Raw genomic sequence first — 21753 nt, 5'->3', positions numbered from 1 at the left:
GTGGCTGGAGCAACAGGAGTGGAAGATGTCTTCAAAAAAGGCAGCTCTGATAATAGAGGAGACATGAGAACAGGGACGGCTGGACACATGCATTAATCAACATGAAAAATGACTAACATATACAAGATTTTTTAGCAAGGGGGGTAGAAAGAAAAAGCCAGATTGTGATGATATTTAAAGAGTAGTAGTAACAGGTCTTGGTGAGAAACTAACTATCAGGACAGAGATTATACTAAGGTTGAGACCCTCAGAGATGGTAAGGATAGTAGAGTTTCCAAGAGACAGAGGAGAGGAAATATAGGACTAATCATAACAAATCCCACACGTGTTTTACGGTCCTCTTTCTGATAGTGGCCAGGTATGTCAGAGAATGGTCTGAGAAATCCCATAATCAAGTATGGAATAACTTGCTCATAGGACAGATTTCTTTAACCCCAGGCAATTAGTGGTTAGCATATGTCCTAAAGCATAAAGGATTATATTGCTTATAAATATTTATCCTATTAATGTAACTGGATGTTCCTATCAGGAGAAATAAAAAGTTGAATTTTAGAACTGTTGAGTTCAGAATGGTGATTGAACATCCAAAAATATGTCTGAGCTGCATTAAGAGATGCAGAATAGACATAGGGAGAGGGATCAGGGATAATGAGGTAGATTTGGGAATCATTCACATAGGTGACAGTTGAAACTGTGGTAATAGATGAAGTCAGCAAGAGTAAGGAGACAAAGGGACAGAAATCTGAAAGACACCAAGGGGAGCAGAGAGTGTGAAGAATCACTGAAGGAGATATTGCCATGTTTGTTTTAGTGACCACAAGTGTTCAGGATCTATGTTTTACATCTCAGGTGGTAGACTATATCTCTAGCAGCACTGTGCTCCATATCAATTTGCTGTGGAGCTGCTTCAGCACTGATCAGGAAAGAAAATATCATTACTGAATTGCCAGCACCACTTTCTGCATGCAATACCTCTGCGTAACCCTGCTGAGAATGGTCAAAAAGGAAATCTGTTTGCAACTGGATTATAGAATAGCTAATCTAAGTGTATTCAAGAATCCATACAGTGTTTGTATAAATTCCTATAACAAATATAAACTATTTTTTCAAAAATCATTGTAGATCTATTTGAAGCAAACTTTTCTGAAGATTTCATTACATTAAAAGACCAAAATAAACTAGTGTTCTTTCAAGTAAAGGGATTATATTGTTTTATATGATACTGTGCATACTTATTTAAACCTTTGGACTAAATTCTTTCCACATTAATGTACATTTTAGTGTAAAATACACAAAATGCATTTACTTATGTTTTTATGTTATCAACACTAAGAATTTTAGGTTAGGTATCAGTATCATGCTGTTCTGTAACACCTAGCTAATTTACTAGCAACAGGTAGTTACTTTTGTGCTGACTGTAGACAGATGCAAATACCTTATTAGAGAGACTAAGTAACATAGTGGATTAGTGAATTAAACTGACTTGTCTGGAGGGCTGAGTTCTCAAATCTTGGATTAGGCTTTGAGTCAGTGAGTTTTGGTAGCCTCGTCCTATTTATCTACATCACGAACCCAATCCACAATCTGGCACATTTTTTAGTATCTACTCAAGACAGGATTATACTAGAACAAAAGAGTTATTGTAGGTCAAGGATGAGATTAATTCAAAAATCTGTTTGAAGAAGTGAGCCCAGCACCTGCCTGCACAATGTGCTCCTTATGCCTGCCTCAAAGTTACTCTGTTCTGATCATTTTTGAAAATTAACAGTCTTCTAGAAAATGCATGTCTTCTATATTACCCCCCCCCCATACTATTTGCCATATGTCAGTATTCTAGATTGCAAATAGAGAAGACCATTTAGGATGCAAGATTGCTCCTTATAATATATTCTCTAGTCTTTTGTCTAGTCTAGTCTTAGTTTAGACTTTAATATAGTAGACTATGCACATACTTTCAAGTTCTATATTTCACAGAATTGCCTTCTATGCTACAAGAAGAAGCAAAGGCCATTGTTAAAGAGTACAAGAGAGAGTCAAAGAGATACCCAGCTCTTAGGAAAGCATTCACTGGTCCATGGAGACAGATGAGCTTCATTAGTGAGTTTAGCAGAATGTTTGTTAGAGGAAGATAACTTTTTATGTTTTATAGGAACATACTAACAATTGCATACATTTGTATACATACATTGTAGTGTCCACAGAACGTGTAATCTCAAAATGTATTAGAGTCTTGCTATTAAAGTTTAATAATGTAGCATATCAAATTTCATATTTAAATTTCTGAAATCAAATTGAAAAAATAGTTTGTATAGATTACATTTGTGCTTAATATACCTGTGATCTATGGCTATCTTGTAAATGGGTGTGTACTTAGCATTTCCATCAACAGCATGATCCTTTGTAGAGCTGAAATGGGGGAAGGAAGTTTGGGTGCAGGAAAGAAAAAACAAATAAATACTTACCCTTAATTTTGAACCAGAATTTATGTCCCATGTAAGATATTCAAAAAATGATGCCTGTTATAGATTTTGGAAGTAATTGGGTAATAAGTCCTTTCCATTTCTGAAATATATTAGAAAGCCGTTGTTTAAATGGAATTGGGCTTTTTACAGTTTTCAATGGACCTTATAATAAGAAATAAATTTGATCATGAAAAATAGAAGCAAAACAATCTGTTCAAGAAGATAGAACAATTCTTTCTAATAATGAACTCTTATTTATTCTGAAAAGTACATTTGCCTTTGAGAATTATTTGCATTATCTTGAATAAGAAGTTTAAAATAGCCATGGAATCATCTTTTCTGTTAAGTAGAAGGAATAAAACTCCTAAATCCTTGATAATATGTCCCGTAGAGAGGACTATTTGGTAAATCTTATTCAGCATCTGTTAAAATTCAATTTTTGATATCACTACTAAGAATTAAATAAAGGACTGATCTTTTGTTTGTAAAAAGTCCATATTCTGTAGATAGACTCTTTTGGCTTTACTCTGTGCAGAAGAACTTGTAATGTTTCTGATAATCACTTTTGCATAATCAGCTATAACAAATAGTGAGAATAAAATCAATGAATTATCAGATTTTATCTAAAAATCATTCCATGAGGTAATTTTGATACATATCTAGTAACAAGTAAATGTTTAGTTTAGAAATCACCACAATTGTTTCCAACAATCATTTGATTGTGTGGTGTTTGTTGCAATATGGACTAGTATACTTATTTTTTCCTGAGATCCCTGTAAATATTTGTTATACGTTAAAATGTAAGTCAAATAAATTATATTTTTAAAATGCTATAGTGTCTCTTTTCTTGTCTAATTTCTTTCTTTGGTACATACATGATTTTGAAAATCTTATCGATTGTTTTTCTGCCACTATATAACTACATAAAAAGGTAGCCTTGCATGCTATTTATTTTCTATTTCATTCAAAGACAGTATATTTTAACTACAAAATAATTATAAAATGTATATGGGAACAGCTTAATAACTCAAGCTACTGCAATATCATACTATTCTACTTTAGATACTGTTATAATTAAGGAAAAATACTCCCAATAGACTTTCATTTTCAGAATTTGTGGGCATGCCACATTTGGGAACCTTCTGTAATATTCAAGAGTTTTCTGCTCCCTCCCACATAGCCCATCTGTTCATGCTGGATGAACAGTATGTAAGAGGTAGTATATATACACTTCATGCAGCAAATATAATAGAATGTGCTATGGGAGAACGCATTTCCTCTAAAACTTGAGGAGAAGAGAGAGATGAAATATAGCTGTTTAGTTCTCTGGGATTCAAGGAACCTCCAACTCTGCAGCTACTGCCAAACCAAACCTTAATGCATCTTAGTCCTGACATGTAAATATAAAAGATATTCAAGTTGTGTGTGTGTGTATATAGACAAATGTACATAATAGAATAATTTGAGACAGGGTTTTTTTTTTACTGGGATACCACAGAGATTTGAAACCCAGGCCTTCAGAGATTAGACTTCATGCATAACTTTTTTTTCCTTAATGTTATATTTCATAAAGATTTCAAGTTCATGTTGGCTATGTTAAAAGGTTTTTCCCAACTGGACTAACAGATTTGCACCTCGGCATTTATTCCATGCTATGTATCTTAGTGCTTAGCATTTTTACTTTCTTCTGATATTTCTCTGGTACAAATATCTTACTTGCTGGTCATCATGCATAGAGTGTACATGCATTCATTTACTCTTTATTCATACATAGTTTATGTAGTATATATTTACACTAGCCAAAAAACTACGTTAAGAAAATATAAATACTGCATGGTTAACCACTAAGAAAGTGACAAATGCATTGCTTAAGTTAAGAGATGGGCCCACGACTGCACCCTAATGGCTAGAAGTCTTTGGCACCAGTTCCAGGGGCAAATTTCAGAATCCTGTGGCATAGTCTGAGAACATCCATACACCAACCTCACAATATTTAAGGTGAGGTATGGTTATTAGCTCAGATGTCCCAGCTGGTCTCAACTACAGCAAACTACGAGCAAAGGTGTCTTAGGCTCTGATTTAGCAGAACCCTTATTCATATGTTTAAATTCTATTGTCATCAGTGGGATTTAAACATGTGCTTAAAGTTAACCATGCACTTAAATGCTTTGCTGATTAGGGTGAAGTCACTTGCATTGAAGTTAAGCACATGCTTCCGTGCCTGGTTCATTGGGCCTTAGACAGCAAGTCAGATACAGCTTTATAGACCAAAAATTTACTTTTGAATTGTACCCAGAAGTGAATGGGAAGTGAGGTGCTGCTATTGGTAAACATGTTCCTATAGGTTGACTTCACTTAGCAGTTGAGCAGCTACATATACTACCTACACAGTACAGAGAATGCACCATGGTGAAAAGTTTAGATTTATTATTTTAGAGTTACTCTTTAGTGGCAGAGTGAAGAGACAATCTCAAAATAACAGACCTCATGTTTTTGTCATGTGTTAACTTTACCGTTATAGAAAAATGTTTCCATTCATTTTAATGCATTGTCTACTGCTCCTTGTTCAGATGGTTGTAGTTTACTAATGAAGGGGAAAAGCCAGAGTATGAGAACAACAAGCTACTCTTTCACATGTATAGACACATTCCTAAGGAGAAAAAAATAGAAATTTGCCAACAAAATCTAGTAACTTCATTGGTCTGATAGATGAGTATATAGTAATCTCCTTTTTACTCCAATAGAAATGCCACCTGTTGAAAAGTTAAATTTAACTGAGTTGATGAAATCCAGTTTGGATTCGTCAGATGAGTGGCCAAATGAAGAAGAAATGCTACGATTTCAGAAGCTGAGGGAGGAAATGGTAAAAGATGAAAAGGAAGAATTTCTTGCTAACCAGGATTTAAATCCTAAAGCCACTATGCAGGAGTTTGCTGAGTTCAGAAAAAACGGCAGAAAGAAAGAGAGGCTCTACCACAAGTCAGCAACTCTTTCCAGGTAAAAGAAAGTATTATATATATTTTAATTTCATATAATGATAAACAGCATGGAATGCGATGTGTTGGGCAGGTGATGAATAACCAAACGTCTAAGTGGAAAGATTTAAAAGCATTTTAACATACAGCCTGATTAAAAACACTCCATCTGTGCCCAGATGATGCGTTAGTGATGCTTAGAAAAAAGAAAACAAAAAGGCCCTAAATAACTACATTCTTTCTAAAACTAGGAAACAGCAAGCGCTATCAACTTTGTAAACATGAGAAAGGAAAGATGACTAGTTGAAACTGCCATCCCCATGCAGATATAAAACTTTATCAATTCATATTTTAATAATTACACTTTTGGAAATGCTTTTGGAACATGCTTGACTGAAAGTAGTAAAATCTGTTAATGCACACTAGAGACTAGAAGACCCATTGCACTTTTAGCAGATAAGGCTATTGCATGATACAATGTAATTAGTTCATGTATTTTGCTAACTGATGCCTATGAAACTTCATAGTATGCTAGTAAATGAAAAATAGGGTGGTATTTTTGTAAAAGTAATGAACTTTAGGTAATAATCCCTCACTAGAGGACCTATTATTGATTCTATGCTGAAAAGGGGAAATATACTTGTTCACATTATTAAGTGTGTGGATTAGCAAATTTCTCCAGTATATCATAGAATCATAGAATATCAGGGTTGGAAGGGACCCCTGAAGGTCTAGTCCAACCCCCTGCTCGAAGCAGGACCAATTCCCAGTTAAATAATCCCAGCCAGGGCTTTGTCAAGCCTGACCTTAAAAACCTCTAAGGAAGGAGATTCTACCACCTCCCTAGGTAACGCATTCCAGTGTTTCACCACCCTCTTAGTGAAAGTTTTTCCTAATATCCAATCTAAACCTCCCCCACTGCAACTTGAGACCATTACTCCTCGTTCTGTCATCTGCTACTATTGAGAACAGTCTAGAGCCATCCTCTTTGGAACCCCCTTTCAGGTAGTTGAAAGCAGCTATCAAATCCCCCCTCATTCTTCTCTTCTGCAGACTAAACAATCCCAGCTCCCTCAGCCTCTCCTCATAAGTCATGTGTTCTAGACCCCTAATAATTTTTGTTGCCCTTCGCTGGACTCTCTCCAATTTATCCACATCCTTCTTGTAGTGTGGGGCCCAAAACTGGACACAGTACTCCAGATGAGGCCTCACCAATGTCGAATAGAGGGGAACGATCACCGTCCCTCGATCTGCTCGCTATGTCCCTACTTATACATCCCAAAATGCCATTGGCCTTCTTGGCAACAAGGGCACACTGCTGACTCATATTCAGCTTCTCATCCACCGTCACCCCTAGGTCCTTTTCCGCAGAACTGCTGCCTAGCCATTCGGTCCCTAGGCTGTAGCGGTGCATTGGATTCTTCCATCCTAAGTGCAGGACTCTGCACTTATCCTTATTGAACCTCATCAGATTTCTTTTGGCCCAATCCTCCAATTTGTCTAGGTCCTTCTGTATCCTATCCCTCCCCTCCAGCGTATCTACCACTCCTCCCAGTTTAGTATCATCCGCAAATTTGCTGAGAGTGCAATCCACACCATCCTCCAGATCATTTATGAAGATATTGAACAAAACCGGCCCCAGGACCGACCCTTGGGGCACTCCACTTGATACCGGCTGCCAACTAGACATAGAGCCATTGATCACTACCCGTTGAGCCCGACAAGCTAGCCAGCTTTCTACCCACCTTGTAGTGCATTCATCCAGCCCATACTTCCTTAACTTGCTGACAAGAATACTGTGGGAGACCGTGTCAAAAGCTTTGCTAAAGTCAAGAAATATTTTTATATATAAAAAAAATTAATAAAAAATATATATAAAAAAATATATTTTCTCTTGAGTCACTATAGTGTTTTGTCAAAGTACAATATTATGGAACTGCAAATATATACTTTAAGTCTAAGAATTAGTAATAGTGAACATTCTTTGAAATTCAAAGTTTTGTTGAAATTAAAAATGAAATCAGGAACATTTTTTACTAAAGTTTTACCGTTATTCCCCGCCACCTGTTTTTGAGCAAACACAGAGCTGGGTTATTTTTAATTTAGTCTTTGAATGAAATTTCACATTTCAAAGAAAAATGGGGAGAAATTTTCACAACATTTTTTGTGAAAGTTTTCCTTCCCCGCAGCACTTTTATGATTAAACAAACTTTTGCCCCCTTTAGGCTGTGAAGATGCAATGTATATACTCTGCCTATGTAGAAACTAGACACCTGCGGCTGGCACGTGCCAGCCGACTCAGCAGTTGGGGCTGTTTCATTGCTGTGTACACTTCCAGGCTTGGGCTGGAGTCTAGGCTTTGGGACCTTCCCACCTTGCAGGGTCCTACCGTCCAGGCTTCAGCCCAAGCCTGGAAGTCTACACAGCAATGAAACAGCTTCACAGCCTGAGCCCCGCAAGCCCGAGTCTGCTGGCACGGGCCAGCTGCGGGTGTCTAGTTGCTGTGTAGACATACCCTTAATCAGTGGTTTTCAGCCAGGGGTACATGTACCCATGGGGGTACACAGAAGTCTTCCAGAGGGTACATCAACTCATTTAGCTATTTGACTAGTTTTACAACAGGCTACATAAAAAGCACTCGCAAAGTCAGTACAAACTAAAATTTCATACGACAATGACTTATACTGCTCTATATACTACACACTGAAATGTAAGTACAGTATTTATATTCCAATTGATTTATAATTATATGGTAAACATAAGAAAGTAAGCACTTTCAGTAATAATGTGCTATAACACTTCTGTATTTTTATGTCTGATTTTGTAAGCAAGTAGTTTAAGTGAGGTGAAACTTGGGGGTATGCAAGACAAATAAGACTCCTGAAAGGGGTACAGTAGTCTGGAAAGGTGGAGAGCCATTGCCCTAAATCCCTGATTTAGCAAGCTATTGAAACCATTTGGACTACTCATATGCTTAGACAGACACTTTGTTGAATCAGGGCCTAAATGTTGTTGGAATGTCAATGATCTATTGTGCCTATTAAAAAAGTTTAGAAGGAAAAAAGCCTTGATTTCTGTGTTTTCTTATTCTCTGTTTGGCCAAGGATCAAACCCACACAAATCTGCCTTGTGAATTTAGTTATCCCTAAGGGCCTTAGGAGTGTATGACACAAGTAACCGCCCAGGACGCCATGGTCAGTAGGGGTGAGTGCCGGCGAGCCAGCCTGGCAGAGAGGCGCAAGCCTCATTGTTCGCCTCTGCAGGCTCAGCGGGCCAGTCCCTGGGTCCCCCTTTTCCATGGGCCCGGTGGTCATGGGATGTATTGCTGGGCCAGCAGTTGCCACTTTCCAGCTGCCCAACTCTGAAGGCAGTGTTGCTGCCAGCAGCACGGACAGAGGTGGCAATACGCCATACCGTGCCACCCTTACTTTTGCACTGCTGCTAGTCGCAGTGCTGTCTTCAGAGGTGGGTGCCCGGCCAGCAGCCACCACTGTCTGGCCATCTAGCAGGCACTTAATTTGTGCCAGTGCCTCCTGGTGCTGAACCCTGGCATCTCTTTCATTACAAATTAAGCACATGGAGGAGCCCACAGGTGCCAGGGGCAATGAGGGTATCTGCCCAGGGAGCCTGCAAGGTGCCATTTTCCCTAAGGCCGGGCCTCGCTATCATTAATATTTTCACCTGCTTGCCCTTTCATGCAATATTTAATTAACTGTATCAAACTGCCTATTTTAAAAAGGAAGAAGTTCTCACAGAAGAGTACATTTTCTGAGTTTCAATCATATGATAAGATGATTCAAGCAAAACGAGCTGAAGAGTTCAGATTGGCTGTGCAAAAGGAACTGAAAGAGACGCAGGCTTTAATTGAACAGCACAGAAAGTAAGTTTTATGGTTATGTTGCTTAATGACAATGCTGTCTTTTTTAAGTCGTTGTTCAGCCGTTCTTAACACATTGTAACTTTTTTCCCCTTCACAAATCACCCATGTTACCATTTGTAAGGAAAGAAAATCATTACAAATGATCTGGATTACGAATAGAAATGTAAGGGGTACTTTCCTTCACAAAGCACAGTGCTCCTAGGGGACAGGAGTGTGAACTATTGAATTTCTCATTGATTTCACTGGGGAAATGTGAATTCCTGTTCCCATCTAGTGGGGAAAATGTTCCCTTTCACTATTCCTTACTTCATATGATAGAAGTATTTAAATAACATTTTTTAATCTTTACTGATGGCAGAGTACTCAGATGCGGATTAGGGGTTAGCCCCTTTCCACCCCTTCTGCCTGAAGTCCCTCCCCCCTTGTATTCCCCCCCCCCCCGCATTCCTGCCAGGGAAATGGGGTCAGGGTGCAGGGACTTGCTCCGCCCAGTGCTTCTGCTGAGGAGCTAGGTCAGGATGCAGGGGCTTTGTAGCCTATAGGGCTAGCCTGTTTGCTTGCCTATGTTTTATTATAGGTTTATAATAGAGTATATGTTGGCTGTAATGCAAGGGAACTACAGGCCACATCCTGTATGTTGAGCTAAGGCAAGGTTAGCACATATGTTTGAGAACTTTCACCTTATTATCTTCCGATCAGATTAATTAGCAAGTCTATAACCCATACTATCCAAATTAATATTAACCTCTGTGACAAAGCTCTAACCTTGTCTCAGTGGGTCCCACGCTTCCTGGTGGATTTCACTAACCTCAGAGGCTCACTGTGACCCTCCACATAGCCTCTCTCTCTCTCAGAGGCAAGGCTCACAGCCTTACTGAGCCATTTTCATCATAAACCAGCAAGGGAGGTGAGGAGAAGTTATCCTCTCTCACACAGTCTCTGTTGGGGAGCAGGGAGCCCAGACCCACGCTCTACTCCACTGTCCAGCCCAGGGACCCTGATAGTAGCAGCTCTTGGTAGCTGATTTTTTTGGAAACAGGATGAGTACAATTTCCTGGGACACTTCTCCACAGTAGCCCCCGCTTCCTCAATACCTTCATCACCCTTACCTCAGGGCCTCCTTTCTTGTGCCTGATAAGGTTTGTATTGCTCCATTTCTCCAGCAGCATAGCTCTCTTCTACAGCTCCTGACACACACACGTACCCTGAGTAAGTGGGAGGCTTTTAACTACTTTCAGCCAGCCCCTGATTTGCTTCTGTCAAGGTTCCTTCCCCACTCTGAACTCTAGGGTACAGATGTGGGGACCTGCATAAAAGACCCCCTAAGCTTAGTCTTACCATCTTAGGTTAAAAACTTCCCTAAGGTATAAACTTTGCCTTGTCCTTGAACCCTATGCTGCTACCACCAAGTGTGTTAAACAAAGAACAGGGAAAGAGCCCACTTGGAGACGTCTTTCCCCAAAATATCCCCCCAAACCCTACACCCCCTTTCCTGGAGAAGGCTTGATAAAAACCCTCACCAATTTGTACAGGTGAACACAGACCCAAACCCTTGGATCTTAAGAACAATGAAAAATCAATCAGGTTCTTAAAAGAACAATTTTAATTAAAGAAAAGGTAAAAGAATCACCTCTGTAAAATCAGGATGGTAAATACCTTACAGGGTAATCAAATTAAAAACACAGAGAATCCCTCTAGGCAAAACCTTAAGTTACAAAAAGACACAGAAACAGGAATATACATTCCATTAAGCACAGCATATTTTACCAGCCATTAAACAAAAGGAAATCTAACGCATTTCTAGCTAGATTACTTACTAACTTTAAAGAAGTTTCTGAGACTGCATTCCTGATCTGTTCCCGGCAAAAACATCACACAGACAGACAGACCCTTTGTTTCCCCCCACCCCTGATTTGAAAGTATCTTGTCTCCTCATTGGTCATTTTGGTCAGGTGCCAGTGAGGTTATCTTAGCTTCTTAACCCTTTACAGGTGACAAGGTTTTGCCTCTGCCCAGGAGGGATTTTTTAACACTGTTTACAGAAAGGTGGTTACCCTTCCCTTTATTTTTATGACAGCTTCAGGTGTCCCAATCATCCTAGCTGTTTCCACTGCTTTCTGGAAGAATCTTAATTGGCCCCAGGTGTCTTGATTAACCTGAAGCAACTGCCATTTGGTTACCATGGTAACAGGGATTTGTTTAGCCTGGGGCTAACATACCTGTTTCTCACTACTTTCCTATAGCCATCTGGCCTTGCCCCATCACACCTCCTAAAATCAGACAACTGCTTCCCCGCCTTGCCTGGTGCTCCTGCCGGGGCCCCGTTGGTTCAGTGGATAATCTGCCACTGAATCTACTAGAGACATTATTATGTGTCATAAAACATGCTGACATTTTTCAGTATAAAGAGTATGTACATTTAACAAATTTTGTTCTAAGAATTGTAAATTGTTTAACATTCTGCCTTTTGTTCTACCAGGTGCATGTATTTTGAATCATATTCAGAAGCCAACACACTAGCCATGGAACTTATCCCAAAAGGAAGCAGATAGATTGTTAGGTCTATTTTATAACGTTGTCTTAAATTTTCCAACATATGTCATAATGTAGTTCATGCTTTTGCGAAATGGGGCAAATGCAGTCCTGTCTCTGCAGAGGTGTGCCTGGCAGCACAAGATCTTGCACATCTTGCAGTTAGCAGGATTTGGAGGAGTGCACAGAAGGTATACTTCCATATGTTGCAGAGCCCAGCTTCTTTAGGGTTGCCTTCACATCAATGCAAAGAGAGGGGGACTGGGCAGAGTAAGGATGGGAGCAGAGGCTCTGCCACTGTGTGGATCCTCTGGTTGCCACCTTTCCTTCCTGCCTGTATAGGGATGTTGAGGTTGTGGAGGACTACTTCAACCATTGTGCACCCTTCCCTTCCTAGGGGACCTAGCCTAGATACTTATTTGGGCCAATGGCAGTAAAATAATCTCTTCAGTTCTTTGAATAATTAATTGACCTTAATTCTTGTTTTGCCCTTTGTAGATATTAATCCCCTAGTTCTTGTTTCTCCCTTAATTAACTTACCTCCATGGTCGGACCAGGGGCTTATCTATATTGGGGTTTTTGCAGTGGTCTAACAATGATGGAGATGCACCAATGCATATCACTAGCATAGCATTGGTGTGCACTGCTGTAAAAAATGACTTGCTGTGTGACGATGTTAATCATGTATATGTACATGAATCTTATATAAAACTAGGGAGTTACTACAGTCGTTATGCTTGAAGCCCACAAATCCCTCCCATAGTGAAGCATTAACAAATTAAGTACCTGAAAGGATGATAATTTAAAAAAAAAATCCAAACAAAAATTGTGGAACTAATATAACGCCTGCTAAACTTCTCCACTAATTCACACAGCTTTTCATTATAGCTCTTCTCTCTTTGATCACTTTTGAGCTTTTCAGGTCAAAAACTGTGGTTCAGATTCCAAGAAACCCAGTTCAGACTGATGTGGCTGGTATGCATTATGCCACCAGCACAAGCATAAAACCGGCACATCTAATCCCAGGAAGATCAACTCAGTGCAAGGGGGATTCTCTCTTAGCATTGTCACTTCTCCACATCCCTGTATTTGGTGTAGCAAGGAAAAGACTAGAGGAAATATACCTGGCTAGGACACCTCAACACCATGATAATCTCCAGCTGCAATTTCAGCCTCTTGGAGCCATTAGCAGCCAATGTAGATCAGAATAGTCCTTAGGCTGCTCTATCTGTGCACAGAACTTAGAAGAATTTAGGAGAAGAGACAGAGGGAATTATGTTTATATAGTTTTTAAAAGGATACACTCAGCAGACTTCATCACAGTTGATAAATATCTTCAAGGAGATAGAGTAAATGAAGGAAGAGGATTATTGTATTTATAGTATCAGGCAATGGTAGGACAAGGAGATATAACCTGAAACTAGGCTAGGAAGGAAAAACTTAGGTTAGAAACTAGGGAAAAGATCTTAACAGAGCAGTTGAGCAGTTGAATGGATTAGCAACATAGGCAACTGAAATACCATCTCTGCAGATATTCAAGATCAAATAAAATAAAATATTAGTGAGAATTATTTAGTGAGAATCCCTACAAAATATTGGAGGGAGGAAGGTTAGATTAAATGACCTAAGTGATCTTTTTCTGGTCTGTCTACTTCTGTATATACAGGCACCTCCATCCATACTCAGTACTCTGACCTAGCCAGATTAGCCATGTAGAGATGAAAGGTTTGTAGCCAGTTAACAAGCATTTGAGTAATCAGTCCTGTAGCCATTTCAATTTTTGTGTAAATTCTTTTGCTGCTATATTTTTTCTTTCTGCACTTTAATGCAGTGGTGTTCCTTCAAGTGCTGATCTTCCATTTGAATGTTAGTGCTTCACAAAGATGTCCCTAGTACGTGCATTTTGTGCCACATATCTGGCACATTATTCCACTGTAAAATGGTTGACTGGGTAAAAAAAGGAATAACATTCACTTTTTAAAATATGGTTTTAAAAGTTTAATAGAAATTAAATTTTTTCAGAGATAAAGAAGTGCTTCAGGAATGGAGACAGCGTGCCAAGATGATGAAGGAGAAGAAAGAAGTATTGTTCAATTATTCACCTACAAGAGCAGACATGGTATGTAATAGAGAATAGCAAGACAGCATTGGATCAGGTAAATAATCCATTGACAAGATGCTTTGAACCTTTTTCTCTGTGAACTGTATATTTAGGATAAAGGCTTCTAGTGATGATAATACAGTTAAATAGAAAAATTAATACTTAAAATGTTATCACTTTGAGAAGCTACGTGGACCTACAACCCCCACATGAAATATCTATATTGAGCATGGATCCCGTGTGAATTGATGTGGACCAATGTGCAACGGAGGAGTTGCGAGACCCTGCAAACAGTTATTCAGTATCTGTAGTAGTTCCAATATCAGGCTATTGGAGATGTTAAAACAGAAGTACTTATATTTAAATATTGGGTTTTTTTTAATTATTGAACGCCTCCAATTGGTGATATTGCCTCTGCCAGACTGAAATTGATGTGGGCTGGATCTTATGGTTACTACAGGAGTCTATAAACTCTGGCACTCTAAAAGGAGGCATCTTTTTTTTAAAAAAAAGACTCAAATGTGTAAGAAAAATTGGGTTTGTGCCCATATTTGCTTTTTCTGAAGTATAAAGAAGGTCTGAAAAGTGTTTCCCAATGACACAAATAAAAAAACTAAAATTCTTGTTGTTTCTTTATAATTGAAATTCTGGCCTTGTTTAAGTATGACATTGCAAGAGAGTAGATATTGAAAGCTGAACAATCATACCTCTCAAATGCTCCCGTGTGGAACTCATTGTGACCATGACACAAAATAAGGGACATAAAAAAAGTATCCATTCAGAAAACTTCAAATGCTATGGGATTCATTCTGTTAGTGTAAATAACTCTTTCTTTAATCTCAGTTTCATGATTCTTTATTTTTGATGGAAAAAAAATTTCAACATCAAAAATCAGGGGACAACAAACTTGTGTGGAACACAGATAAGTTTTGAATTAAAACAAATGACAACTCTCAAAATGAGGTACAATTAAAAGGGAAGGAATTTAGTCAGGTTGTTTCATATGTTTTTGCTTTATTGACACCTGTCTAGCAATGTCTAATAAACATCTGGTTAAAAGGACATCTTCATTAAAGAATAAACACACTCACTCCTTCCGAAAACATATGAGAGCTCACAATACACATCTCTGATACACCCATGAAAGCGCAGGCTTTGCTTTGCTGATATTTCTAAAATAATGTGAAAGTTTAAAAAAACCCAAACAATGTCTATTTAGGCCTTCATTGTAAGTCGTACAGAAGCAAATGAGGGCACAAGTTACTTTTTAAAACAATACTTTGTAAGTCAGGTAGTTACTAATGTCAAAGTCAGATTCAGGATTCACATAATTTGTCAGACCACTCTGTTTATTAGCAAAGCGCTTTGCCAATGCACCCAGATATGTGAGCCCCTCTCTGAGGCGCAAGCTAACTTATTTATACAGATAAGCCAAAGCCAATTTAACATAAGAGACAAAAGAAAGCAGAAACTGACAAATATACATACATATCTTATTTGCATACTAACCTTTACCAATCTCCTAGCTCAGTAGGAGCTCTAAGTTAATTAGTTTGAGGACCCATTGTCTCACACTCCTTAATGTTTCTTTTCCTGACAACTATATTTCAACAAACCCTTCAAGTAGCATTTCTTTAATAAATTATAATTTCAATATAATTCATTCTACTTTCACACTAAAATGATGGTACCACAGGATGGGAGTCAGGACCCCTGGAGCAAAATCCACTGTTTTTCAGTGGTGCTCAGATTTCACCCCAGGGTTCAATTCTTAGTTCTGCCAATAACTTGCTTTGTAATCATGAACAAGTCACTTCATTTCTCTGTGCCTCTGTTTCATCTTCCATCCTTGGTCATGTCTATTTAGATTGTAAGCTCTTGGGGGCAAAGACTGTCCTTTACTATGTGTTTGTACAGTGCTTAACACAAGAAGGCCCCAACCTCAAGGCACTAAAATAATAAATAAATAATAAAATAATTACAATTAGTAATTGTTTAATATATAGTGTATATGTTGGGGGTGAGAGGAGTATTTGAAACATTATTCTCTATTCTGTATGTCTTTAAATTATTCACTTGTTCAGACTGATACTTCTGAAAATAAGCCAATTTATGATGTTAAATGTGTCAGTGATTCCAGGAATGTCTGCTATCATTAAACTGATAATATAGTGTGATGTTCTTCATCAAACAAAATAATACATGGACAACATTGAAATTGGTCAATATCCCCTGCCTCTGCGCTCTGCTGATTGCAGTTTAACTTGTGAGGAAGAGTATTACCGTCTGAGAGGCTGAACAGACCCTTATTAATAGCTTTTGGTTTCAGAAATGGAAAGTAAAAGTAACACTTGAAATATATAAAGGAACTTTAAGCAATTTTACAAATAAGTGAAAATTCCTGGCTCCGTGACTGGTTGAAAACAATGATGTGACAAAGCTGATACTTGTGAAAGTAGGTAAGGTCAAATTCTTCTGCCAATTTAAAAAAAACACAACTCCAGCTCCAAAACTGCTCACATTGCGGCAGTAGATTTACAGCATGACTCCCATTCCATAGGTGAGACTGGGAGCACAGCAAACACAACTGCTTGCCACAAAAGACTTACTTGCAGGCTGGAAATCAATACCAAGGATCAAATCCTGGCCCTATTGAAGACTATGGATAAACTCCCCCTGACTTCAGTGGGGCCAGGATTTCATACCAAGGCTATAGGGTTTTCAACAGCAAGAGTAATTCCAAAGGGGCAGCATTAGCATGAGAAGAATGAGTCAGAAGGAATTTCTCTTGCTGCTGAGAGTAATGGGTATTAAAATTGTAAAGTGCATACACACTTGTTATTTAGCAATATATTTTTTCCTAATTAAAAAATGATAAGGGATATCTGGATTTCACCCATGTTGTTTATATTATCCCTCTGAGAGTAAATGCAGCATGCTTTCTCTGTGTAGGGATGTCTGTTTTAGTTAACCTGACTGGGGTATTTTTTAGAATGTGTAGCTTTGATTAAAATAGTTGAGAATTAGGTGGATCATGTGTGATGCGAGTAAATCTGACAATGTGATCTGTAGCTCACGAAAGCTTATGCTCAAATAAATTTGTTAGTCTCTAAGGTGCCACAAGTACTCCTTTTCTTTTTGCGAATACAGACTAACACGGCTGCTACTCTGAAACCTGTCAATGTGATAATAGTACAGTATCTATACTTGCCAAGGAGGGCCCCCTGTTTTTCTTGCCCATGTTCCCAAATTTTATGAATACAGAAGAGAGAATGTGTTCAGTCTGAGAGCACAGTTCTTGAATTCCACATTTTTCTGTCATTTGTAAGTAAATACTATATTTAATACTGTACATTTTAAATCCTCTGTTTAGGCATTGTTGAATATATATATGAAGCACAAGAGGGCACTGTAATACCATATATGTATTCCATAGTGGTGAGGCTGCTAAACTCTCTTGTTACTGAGTGATAGAGTAAACAGGTTATATTAGCAATATTTAGCAAAATTCAAAGCGTATAAAAGGCTGGATGGAGAACCTTTTCATACTCATTTTTAGATTGTTTGTCTTTTACTTTGTCACATATGCAGTGTATGTCCTTATTCTATCCTATCCTGGTTTTGCAGGTAGGGTGGAAAGAGGTTTCACATTTCTTGCATATTGCAGAGAATATTACTTGCTAAGTAATGAACAAATAAAGATTTAATAATTGCGATCTGCCCAAATTAAAGTGAAGTCCTCAAATAGTCACATAGCCATTTCCTGCTACGTTGACCATTTTTTAAGATTATTTCATGTGTTTATTTATCAGCCTGTGCATGTACATATTTGTCTGTGGTCAGTTTGGATGAGCTATTACCAGCAGGAGAGTGAGTTTGTGTGTGTATGGGGGTGGGTTTTTGGAGGGGGGTGAGGGAGTGAGAGAACCTGGATTTGTGCAGGAAATGGCCTAACTTGATTATCATGCACATTGTGTAAAGAGTTGTCACTTTGGATGGGCTATCACCAGCAGGAGAGTGAATTTGTGTGGGGGGGTGGAGGGTGAGAAAACCTGGATTTGTGCTGGAAATGGCCTAACCTGACGATTACTTTAGATAAGCTATTACCAGCAGGACAGTGGGGTGGGAGGAGGTATTGTTTCATATTCTCTGTGTATATATAAAGTCTGCTGCAGTTTCCATGGTATGCATCTGATGAAGTGAGCTGTAGCTCACGAAAGCTCATGCTCAAATAAATTGGTTAGTCTCTAAGGTGCCACAAGTACTCCTTTTCTTTTTGCGAATACAGACTAACACGGCTGTTACTCTGAAACCTGATATTTGTCTGTGGAAGTCTGTGAAATACGTTTCCATTATACCTTAATGACCTGTTCAACAGAAAGCTGGTGATTGTGTAGAAACTGTTTTTTACCAAACATGCTAAGGCCTTTTGGCGAGAGCCACAAGAGAGTGCAGACTCTCTAATGAAACTTTTTGTCTCCCCTTATGAACCAGTGAATGCTGTTATACATGCCATGAGGACCGATTTAAGTGACCATGGGCATTTATTAACTTTCAAATTATTCTAGCTAAAGACTAATTTAGTTGAGGTTCATCCCTTTTCACATAAGAAAACACTTGGATTAACCAAAACCTGCAGACTTTGTAAAATTTAGCAATAAGAAAAAGCATACAGTGTTGTTAATGTAAAGTATTTGCCCTACATCCTAAATATATAACTTAAGTGATGTTTGCTTGCTAAGGAAGTTTAACAGGATCCGTAAGCATGAGCTTTTGCAAGGACCACAGGACAAGTCTTGTCAAGGGGGTCAGTCAGGATCAGCAAAAACTGACAAATTGTCAGGTGATTAGCAAATGCATAATAATCTGTTAACAGACAATTGACGAACAGAAAGTAAGCCAAAGTCACCAAATAAACTGATCAGAATAAATAACTTGACCATCTCTAGTTCTCAACATGTGAAATATTTTTGTGTCTTTTTAAACGCTGAGCTTTGCTGGAAAGTCATAAGCTTCATGAGCATAATGCCAGCAAAGCATTTAAGTATGGCTGGCTGGAAAACAAAAATTTCTTTTCACAAAAGATTTAAGATTACAAAATTTGTTGCAATTCTGATGTGGAACGAAAATGAGATTTTAATTTTTTTTCCAGAGAGAAAGAGACAGACACCAATCTCTGCTCTTTATGATTTGGAGGAGGGACTTGAACCTGGGCCTTCCACATCCCTATTGAGTGCCATGACTGCCAAGCTGTTGGCTATCTTGGATGGGTCAGGGATGTGTGTATATGTGTGTCTCACCCTCACCAGACATTCCATCCTGGAACTGAGAAATCTTCTTAAAAACCAATCATTTTCATTTTGATTAAATGTCATTTGTCAATTAAACTTTTTTCAGCGAAAAATGACAATTTTTTGACCAGCTCTACTTGTAATTTCCATGAGTCCCCTGGATTGGGTTTATGGAGCTTTTAACTTTTAGTGAATCTGAAAATGGGACCACGGCAGTAACAAGCTCTACCGGTTATGCTGGTGAAATTTATAACTTCTTTGAGGTCTCAGATACAATTCTGCTGCTGGGAACTAAGTGCAGCGGTAAACTCTTTAATGTAGCCGCTCTAAGCCGGTGGGAGAAAGCTTATTCCCATCATCTTAACTACCCCACAAGCAGCAGTAGCTATGTCAGCAGGCACGTATGTCGGTGTAACTTCTTTTGTCGCTGGGGGTGGGGAGGTTTATTCACACCACTGAATGACCTAAATTATGCCAACATAAGCTGTAGTGTAGCCATAGCCTACATTTTTGAAGCTTTCTGATTGTTGTAAATTCTACTAGTACAGTCATGGGTGCTTGTAACTCTTATGCGCTCTCTCTCTTGCATACACGTATGGCATTCTTATGAGCACTACTAACTGAATACAAGTTGTACTGAAGTTACAAGCAAAAATTTATTTCACTCTTCATGACTAATATGAGCATAAGCAAATATTTTTTTAACTTTAATAAAAATTAAAAATATACTCAAATAGAAAACTTGAAGCTAGAATTAAAGTTGAAAATATATAAACTATTCAGCCCTTTAAAATAACATTAATGAAATGTTATAGATTTTTAAATCAATAACAAATACTAAAAACACCATACTCTAGGCGTTCTGAACTGTTTTTTACTAAGCTGATTTTAAAACCTGCTGGACTGCACTGTGGCTCCAAATGGTTTTAATTATGGTTAGAATGTTTTAAGAAATTTCCCCATCATAAAACAGTGCATATAGTCCAGAATTGCATAACCCATCCCACTAGGGGCTAGGAAATCCCCCAAAATTCATTTTAATATATTGAAAATTCACTGCCTATGTGATTCACGGTCTTTCCAAGAGTTTAAAAAATCCAAACCATCTAATGCATTCTAAAAAATCCAACTTTAGTCTGTCTGCTCTCAAGCTCAGCGAAATTTTTTGTCTGAATGTTTTTCAGCAAAAAATGCAGATTCAGCAATTCAAGTTGCTTTCACCAAATTGTTTCAGTCAGGGGGAAAAAACAAAACAGAAAAAATCAAAACATTTTGACAAATTTTAAATAAACCATTTTGATTTTTCATTTTGAAGTGACTTCGTTTTGAAATTTCCTGTAATTTTACTTAAAAGATCTGAAGTTTAGAAGTGGTCAAATTCAAATGTTTTGATTTTGTTAAAACATTTTGTTTGAGCCAAACCAAAAACAAATTTGAATTTTTGATTTGCTGAAAATTGTGAAAAATGTTGGTTGCAACTTTTTTTCAGAATTGCCAGTAAACCAAGCAATCGGTTATTCACACAGCTCTAGTCCACTGTACATCTAATGACTGGAGTATCAATATATATGTAGGTTTACTTCTACCTGGGAAAGGGAAGGGGAGCGGGAGTCAGCAAGCACAGAGACCTTGCTTAGCAGCATCTTTGCACCACTACCAATGCAACCGCCAGATTCCTTCTGCCTCTCTCATCCCTCAGGTCAGTTACCATTTCATGTGAAAAAACCGTAAGGGGTTTGAGATGCATTCCATGCACCTCCTGCTCATCTGCATAGTTGGGCTGGGTTCTGTATCTTGCATTAGCAGCAGGTATTTGGCCATCAGCAATCAACTGTGTACTGTCTCCTCACAGATTTCGGCGCTCTTTACATCACAAGGGTTGATTCCCAGGGACATCAGGATCTACCCTGACATACTAGATATATAGCAGAGAGCCTCCTTTCATCAATATAGACTGAAAGAATGGGGGAAGAGGGGGGAAGAGCTATATCATCAGACACTCAGTAGCCTGCTGTTGGACAGACTTAACTTTCCTCTGCTCATTGGCAAAGGTCTCCTGGCTCAGGTTATAGTGTGGGTGGGGATACAGTGGCAGAGTTAAAGTTGATACTTCCAGCTTTTAAAGTTTGGACTTTCTAATGGCTTTTATCTGTAAATGCTATGGCTTAACTAAATGCAACAAAAATGTAAAAGTGCAAGATGCAGAACCCAACCCTTAATTTTAGAGAAAGAAAAATCTATGCTTGAGCTATATTAAATTTCAAGTATGGTGCCATGATTTTAGCCACAGTAAGCTTAGTGAAATGGATGAGCAGAATCATGTAGCTGCAGTGGACCTTTTCTGGAAATGTAGTATTAAAGGATGGCTTACTAGTTTTCTAAATTTATATTTCTAATCTAGCCAAGTCAAAACCTACATGTATAACATAAAAACAGATGTGTTTATATTATGTGTATAAAATGTTTATCAGCCTTTCACTTTTACAACAAAAAGATTGTTTAACATTTCCCA

At 38.2% G+C, this 21753-nt stretch overlaps 1 protein-coding gene across 1 annotated transcript in view; it reads left to right on the top strand.

Annotated features, from left to right (window-relative positions):
* Positions 1-21753, top strand: part of LRRC27 (leucine rich repeat containing 27) — a 49160-nt gene that overhangs the window by 15325 nt on the left and 12082 nt on the right. The window contains exons 5-7 of the mRNA XM_077820959.1: positions 5207-5459; positions 9177-9317; positions 13872-13968. Of these exons, the coding sequence (XP_077677085.1) occupies positions 5207-5459; positions 9177-9317; positions 13872-13968 (491 nt within the window). The remainder of the gene's footprint in view (positions 1-5206; positions 5460-9176; positions 9318-13871; positions 13969-21753) is intronic.

The sequence above is a fragment of the Eretmochelys imbricata genome, chromosome 7 (genome assembly GCF_965152235.1).
Source record: "Eretmochelys imbricata isolate rEreImb1 chromosome 7, rEreImb1.hap1, whole genome shotgun sequence".
NCBI lineage: Eukaryota > Metazoa > Chordata > Testudines > Cheloniidae > Eretmochelys > Eretmochelys imbricata.
The sequence above is the reverse complement of the archived record's forward strand: the minus strand, read 5'-3'. Positions and strand labels throughout refer to the sequence as shown.